The 7,685-nt window shown below is 58.6% G+C and overlaps 1 protein-coding gene across 1 annotated transcript; it reads right to left on the bottom strand.

The window, feature by feature from the left end:
* Positions 1–948: 948 nt before the first annotated feature.
* On the bottom strand, positions 949–3,686 carry SLC51A (solute carrier family 51 subunit alpha). Its single transcript, XM_053951777.1, has 9 exons — positions 3,499–3,686; positions 3,205–3,299; positions 2,669–2,823; positions 2,479–2,552; positions 2,246–2,404; positions 2,003–2,114; positions 1,755–1,901; positions 1,450–1,555; positions 949–1,326 (listed from the first exon to the last, which is right to left on the bottom strand). Exons 1-9 carry the CDS (start codon positions 3,531–3,533, stop codon positions 1,190–1,192), a joined length of 1,020 nt encoding a protein of 339 aa, XP_053807752.1. The 5' UTR covers positions 3,534–3,686; the 3' UTR covers positions 949–1,189.
* Between the last annotated feature and the right edge of the window lie 3,999 nt (positions 3,687–7,685).

Raw genomic sequence — 7,685 nt, 5'->3', positions numbered from 1 at the left:
TCAGGAATAGGTAAGAGCTTGATCTTTCAGCAAAACATGAGCCAAGTTCCCCAGGATCACCTCATCTCCACAGATACACCCAGTGCTGCTGCTTCACAGCTGTTCTGCACACCTCTAAGCCATCCGTCACTCTTCAAAAGAAGCACTTCTTCAAAAGAAGTAAAGGTGCAGTGGAAAAACAAAAGTTTACTAGCATGCAGTAAAGAACCCTGTGGAGTTCGATGCTGCCAAATCTGGAGGCCTCTACTCATGTGAAACAGCCCTATTTCGCTTCCTCTGTAGATCTGGGGTGTGAGCCCCTGGGAAAGGATTTTCTGATGCCAGTGAACAGCAGCAACAGGACAGAACTGAGAAGTACCAGGGATGGTGGTAGAAGCAAAAGCATTGGAGAATGCTGCAACTTTTTTTAACATGTCATCTGCTCATTTGAAACCATGATCTGAGTTGTGCTTCTGCCATCTGTAATGAACACTTGGGGTCAAAAGTTTACCCAGTGGTTTCTGCAAATTGTCATTTCTCCTGATGTCCATCCCCGTGTCTAGACCAGATACTGGTACTGGACCGAGGCTGTTTAAGGCAGCATTGACTAATTGCCAGTGTTACCAGGGTGTTTTAAGACTCCTTCCTTTGCCTGGCACCTAACTGGCAGGTGTGGATGCTCCCTGTGTGCTTTCAGGACCAGCCAGTCCCATGGAGAACAGGCCTCAGGGACAGGTCAGATCCATCCTGATATCTTGGGAGAAATCACCATTGGCCTGGGCTCTCCTTGGCTGTGGGACCCCAGCCAGCAGCACCCAGAGCTCAGTGTCACAACAGGATGTTTGGCATCCCGTGACGGTCCCATGCCATGGCTGTGTTAGTCTGGGCTCCATCCTCCTCCCCCTGTATGGAGTCATCTCCCACTCAGCCTAGGCAGATATAATATGAAGCCAGTCACCAATGCAAGACTCTAGTAAAAATCTCTCTTTACTCAGTGCTAGACAAGAGCCCATGGGCTGGAGGTGGCTTCATGGACCACCTTGACTTAAGGCTTTTAGGTTTCAGACCCTTCCATTCTGTTCCAAGATGTTCTTTCCCCTTCTGCCTCTTCTGCTGCCAGCAGCTCCCCAGGGCCAGGGGAGAAGGTTGTGCAGGGTAGACCAGCCCCCCACCCCACTCTACCCCTTGGCACCCAGTTTGTCCCTCCTGTTCATGCTTTGATGTCAGCGCCTGTGGGTGTGAAGCTGACGGGCTGGTAACCCGGCTTGTTGTCCTGCTTGCGGTAGTACATCCGCGTCAGCACCGCCAGGATGAAGGTCTGCGGGATCAACAGCTGCACGTTCATCTCTGGAAGAGGAGAAGGGTCTTTTGAAACTGCCCTCATCCACCATGCCCACCCCCATGCCATGCCACATGATGGAGGGGCCTGGCTGAGAGCATGTGGTGCTGCTCTCTCATCTCCCTACTTACGCTGTGACCTGGCCTTGGAGGAGAAGGGCGGCGAGCAGGCGATGCTGCCGTTGTTGGCCAGGATGCTGAAGATGGCAGGCTGGAGCGCCGTCAGGAGGAGCAGGATCTGCGACCACCAACACCCCAGTGGTGAGGGCTGTGCTGCTGCTCGGCTCTCAGCCTTCACCTTTCCCACTATCCTGCAGCCAGTGGGGTTCTCACCCAGCAGTGGCTCCTGTCCCACGATCTTCCCTCATGCTGCCTCACCCCGTCACTGCTGAAGGAGCCCCTCACCTAGAAGGGAGCTGGGCAGGACAGGGGCTCACCTGGAAACAGGTGAACTTGGCCTGCATGTTCTGCTCAGCCAGGTGCAGCCGGGCCTGCCGGAAGAGGATGCCCAGGCCCCACAGCCCAAAGAGGGCGGAGGCACCAACCAAGGTGTTGATCCAGAGGGCCACGCTCTCTCCTGAAATCTGAGGGGGACACACAGAAAACATTACTGGGCTGACAAAGTTCAGGTGGAGACTTCCTGTCTAGGTCATCAACCTGCCCATCCCTGTGCTCTGGCACTCACGTCAGCAGGGTTGTAATTCCCATCGGTGGCCAGGATCAGCCCCAGGAAGACAGCAACTGCCTTGAAGAAGGCGTACTGGAAAGTCCCCAGGATCATCAATTTAAGCTTTTTCCTGGCATGGTGAGAGAGACCAGTAGCACTCTTAAATCCCCAAGTCCCTGCCCAGGGAATTCTCTTCCAGCCCAGCAGAAGCGTGGGGTGAAAGCCCTCCAGGGATAGAGGTTTATCCCACCTCCCCCTCACCTGCTCATGGTGATTCGGGGCAGGCAGGGGCAGCAGCAGCAGCAGGGCCCAGTGCTGACCACCATGGGCACATCCTTCAGGGTGCTGAGCAGTGCTTCCTTCCCCCCAAAGCCCTCCACCATGACCAGCATCAGCAGGTAGAAGCAGACAGCGAAGTACCTGGGGAGGAGGAAGAAGGCAGGTCAAGCCCTGTGGGCTCCATGGTGCCCTGTCCCAGGGTGGGTGATACTCACGCTGTGGTAGCCATCTCCACCACCATCATGGAGCGTGGGAACCATAGGCCAAAGCAGCTGACCACTGACACAACCTGGGGGACACGTGAGCTTGGCACACTGGCACTCCCCCCTCCTGTGGGCTGGCACCCTTTGGGTGGCCCTGGCCCCCCAGGGTGATGCCCCCCAGCACCCCCACAGCCCAGCTCACCGTAGGGGCTGAGCTGCTCCAGCAGAGTGTCTTCATCTTGATAGGGCAGCGGATCTTGCGGAAGAGGTATGAAACCTCTTCCACGTAGATCACAACCGAGAGCAGCGTCATGATGGTGCAGAGGCCCAGGATGATGAGTTGGGCCATGTCCAGCTCTGCCAGGGAGGGGTGAGAAGCTGTCTTCATTGTGTCTGGTCCCCTCTGGGGCCACTACTACAGAGCTGCCCCTGACCCAGCACTCCACAGGTTTAGGAAGCTCTGTGCCATGCCTGGACATACCTGTCTGCACCAGAGCTGGCCCTTCTGCACCACTGTTCCCTGTCCCATGACACCTGCCCCAGTGCTGGCTCTTCCTGAGCTGTTCCCATCCCGACAGGTAGAACTATGGGATGGGAGGCTAAGACCCTGGCAGCAGTTTCTGACTTCTGGGGCTACTCCGTGCCTGCACTTGCCACGGCCACCCTACCACCTTCATCCCTGTCCTGCTCCCGCCAGTGACAACAGGAGGGTCCTCCCCACCCCGTCCCCCCACCTACGGTGCAGCAGCTGCCGGGAGGTGGGCGGCAGGGAGAAGCAGGCTGCCGGCACGCTGAAGTTCCTGATCAGCATCTCCACCAAAGGGCGGGAGAACCTGCGGAGCAGAACCGGGAGTGCTGCAGGGGGCCACAGGGACAGGGGGACACCCAGCCCTGCAGGCTCCGAGCCTGGCTGGTTTGTCTCGCCACCAAGCGCCTCCCTTCCTTTACAGAGGGAATGAATCATCCAAAGTTCCGATCCAAAAAGTTGGATTTGCCCGGCTGCAAAGCGGCACGGGAGTCTCCAGCACTCACCTGGGGTCATCTGCCAGCTCCAAAGTGGGATCCATCCTGTTGGGCACCTCGCTGGCTCCGTCCCAGTGGCTGTGTGGCCGCTCGTCACTGCCTGCCTCAGCTCCCCTCGCCGGCCCACGGGGTCAGAGTCCCCAGGGCAGGGACCGCGGGACGATGCCGCGCCTCGTTCCCGTTTAACCAGAGCCTCTGGAGCCTCCCTCCCTCTGCCGCAGCTGCGGGCACCCATTGGCGTGGCCGCACGCCGTCCCGGCCCACCGAGTGCTTTGGCCACCAGGTTATCGACCCGGGGTGCCGGGAAGGCAATTGTCACCCATACCGGCACGCCTGCGTGCCCAAGGCCTGGGGCGCAGGGCACCTGTGCTGGGGTGACACCGCCGCGCCCTCGGGCAGCGCGGACACGGGCTGGTGGTGCTATGGAGGGGCCGGGACGTGTCCTCATGTCCCCTCAGCAGCAGCGTCGGGGTGGGAGGTGGTGCCGCGGGGCGGTGGGAAGCCTGTCAGCCCCTGCTCTGCTCTGTTCTGCGGGCCCTGGGAGGACTTTGGGTGGCTCAGCTCCAGGGAGCCCGGGGCTGAGCCCTGCACGGAGCAGCTCCAGGGGCACTAGAGGGCAGGGCTGGCCCAGCCCTCAGAACCCTGGCCTGGGGACAGCAGCAGCACCCCGGCCCGGGGAGGGGACCAGGGGGCTGGAGGGAACAATCTGAGTGGGGAGCTGGGGGCTTAGGCAGGGGAGCAGCATGCCCTTGTCTTAGATGGATCCCAGAGTCCTCATGGGTTCCAGGGGTGTCCACGGCTCCAGGCGTTCTCCCAACCCTTCAAGGAAAATAATTTCTGGTTTATACTGGGTCTCCTTGGAACCGCTACCCTTTGCCCCTCTGGCAGGGGGCTTCTGCTACAGCCAGAGTGGCACCAGGGCTCCAGATGGGTGCTCTGCACCTTGCTGTAGGAGCAGGATGCTGCTGTTGTTATGGAATGGGATGGTGGGGAGGAGCCGGGAGGAGGGAATGGGTATGGATGCTTCAGTGGGGAGGGAATGGGATGAGGGAGGAGGGAGTCCTGTGGGGACTCCGTGCATATCTGAGGTGCTGTGCACACCTGGCCCTCCCCTCCTCTCAGCCCCATTAACCAAGCCCTGTATCCCTGTCTCTATACACTGTACATACACTTTCCTGCCCTATATGCTGTAACCTAACCTGGCCCACTGCATGATGCACATCCAGCCCTCTGCACTCACATTCACACACAATTACCCACACCTTGCACAAGCAGACCCCTCACCATGGCTGCTCCTGGCCCCACGGCATGCATGGGACTAATGGGGGGCCCCCCACCCAGCACCCCTGCATCACCACCATTGCCTACAGCTGAAGAAACACGTCAGCTCCTGTGACATCTGCTGTGCTGGCCTTTATGTGACAGTCACTGCAGGCTATGCCATGGCAGTCCTGCTGTCCTGCTCATCCACCTGGTGCTCATCCCCCTGTGGTCCATCAACACTGGGATGATCTGCACGTATCCCTGGCCCCAGGGAAGCAGAGCTCAGCCCCAGCACGAAGCCACACGTGCTGCACTGCCCGGACACGTGCAGGAGCCTCTTCCCCTGCCTGGCGTAGCCCCAGGGCCAGCACCACCCATGGGTGCCCGCTGCACAGGGGCACGTGGCGGTCCCCTTGCCCACCACGCCTGTGTCTGGCTGTCCCTGACTCACTGCTGTAGCACCACGATGACCCTTCTTGCCACTCAGGTAGTACCTGAGCCTGACTGAGCCCTGGTACCCTGTGTTCCCCAAGCACAGCACACCCTGAGGTGCAAGGTACAGCTATGGGGCATGGAGCAACATGCCAACCCGTGAGGGGGATGCAGAACATGGCTGGGCCCCAAGCCCAGAGCAGAGGGCAGCCCCATACATTGATGCTGTGCATGAGTGAGCCCCAGCACACATGCACACGTGTGCAAGGAGGGCTCCATTGCTGCACACAGTCCCCTCTGCATCCCCACTGGTCTGGACGCACCAGCGACACCCACAGCATTGACCTACCTGCATCAAGCCCCCAGCCCCATCACCGTGCCCAAGACCACCCTGCATGGGGCCAGGACACACCCACACACTGTTGTGCTGTGGACAGTGTACTGGGGGTGTGGGTGTCACCACCCCAGAACTGTCCTCTGGGCACACAGAGGGCTCTTGCCCCTGCATCCCAGGGTGCTGAGCCCTCCCTGTGCCAGCAGGACAGGACATGCCTGTTCCTTGCTTGCTTCAACCTGCCCCAGGAGCTGGCAGAAATGGGTGTGGAGAGGGGGAATGCAGTGGGATGGGACAGCCCAGAGTCCCTCCAATTTCTCCCTTTTTCCAGCCCCTGTCTATGCCTGGCATGTATGGTCCTGAAGCCATCAGGGCCCACGACCACCCTTGCTCCCCAGTCAGCGTTCTCCACACAGACTGCTACCATGGCCAAAAGCTGGCAAGTGAGCATCCCCTGGCATGGGCATTGTGGGCAACAGATGGGTCAGGCTCTCACCAGTTCTACCTCAGCCCCAGACCTTCAGGGTGCTCCAGGGCAGAGCAGCCACAGGGACTCTCTTTCCTGCCAAAAACCCTTTCAGCAGAGAAAGAAAAATGAACACAGAGATGGGAGCCATACACCCACTAAATCAGGGCAAGGGGTGGTTAGAAGGTTTGTGGTCCATTCAGCATCAGGGTGGCTGTTTTGCCTCAAAGAGCTGGCAGAGAAACCTGCAGCAGTGCTGGAAATTCTTCCCATTTGCTCATTTAGCTTGTTTTTATTATTATTTTAAACAAAACTCTTTGACCATGGAAATCCTGCTTCCCCCCCCCCAAAAAAAAAAGCCAAGCAGACCTTCTCAGCATGCCAGCTCACCCACACTGCTGCCATGTCAGCGTTCCCCAATACTTAGAAAAATTCCCCAATACTTAGAAAAGCCCTTAAAAAGCAAATATTTGTATGGGGTTTAGACAGTTTTCCACCCGTCTCTAATTCCCTGTGCTTATGGCCAGAGGGGCTGACCTCTCTGGGCACAGCAGCTCCCAGCTGACCATCACCACCTCCCCCATGGCCAGGATGTGGCAGGGAAGAAAACTCCTCATTTATATCCTTAGTAGGAGACCAAAGCACATTCCTTCTCATACTCTCCTCTCCCACCCAGAGCCTGAGGCCACGGTGGATGATTGGGATGCTGGGGAGTGAGAACCCCACGCCCAGCTCAGGCTGTGGCACAGTGGACGATAAAGATCTGCACCCTGAGCTTTTGGTGATCCATGGTCACTGCTGCCGTGGGACACAGAGGGACAGACCCTGCTCAGTGGCACAGAGCAGCCAGGATGCTCCCTCTCCCAAGGGACCTCCCACGCTCTGCCCAGTCCCTGTGCCAGACAGGACCAGCCCCCTGAGAGCACTGGCACCCCATAGCATGGGGGGATGTCTGGCACCCACCTCTGGGGAAAACCACACTCCACAGGCACCGCTTCAAAGGGATGCCCATGCTTTACATGGCCACAGATGACACTGTTCCCCACACTCCTGGGGTTTAGGAGAGAGTCAGCATCCCCACCCTGCCAGTTTTCCAGCAGCACTCTGCCGGTCCACTGGGAACAGGAGGGTAAGCACAACTCGAGAAATAAGTAAAACACAAAGGTCTATCAGACTTGTGAAAGGAAAGCCTTTTCCAGGGTGCCGGCCCTTTTGAGCCCCTCTCAGCCCTGCAAGCATCTCCCTGGTGATGAAATTGCTGCTGAGAGTTTGGTGGAAGTGGATGAGGGATGTGGATCCTGCTGGCAGTAGTAAGACTGCTGCCACCATCTGCCTTCAGCGTTCAAACACAATCCACAACTGCCCAGCTCGATGGCCTTGGCCAGGCCCCTGTAAATCTGTCAGTGTCACAGCAACACTGGCCACCAGGCTGGAGAGGGGTCCCAGAACTTTGAGCATCCCCTTGCAATGGTCAGTGTGGGGCAGTGACAATGCCCCCAGCCCTGGCCTCAGCACAGCAGGAATGGGGCTGGCTCCCCTCAGCCCCAGGTCTGGAGCCGCCCCACTGATAGGGATAGCAAGGAGCCCTTCCCACAGCTGGCCCGTAGATAAGGCCCATGTGTTCCCCACTGATTGCCCCAGGAGGCAGCTGGAGGGGCAGGAGCCGCCATTCCTGTGAGATATGGCCAGGAGGGGCAGTGG

Source organism: Vidua chalybeata, chromosome 10 (assembly GCF_026979565.1).
Source record: "Vidua chalybeata isolate OUT-0048 chromosome 10, bVidCha1 merged haplotype, whole genome shotgun sequence".
In the NCBI taxonomy this organism is placed as follows: Eukaryota; Metazoa; Chordata; class Aves; order Passeriformes; family Viduidae; genus Vidua; species Vidua chalybeata.
The sequence above is the reverse complement of the archived record's forward strand: the minus strand, read 5'-3'. Positions and strand labels throughout refer to the sequence as shown.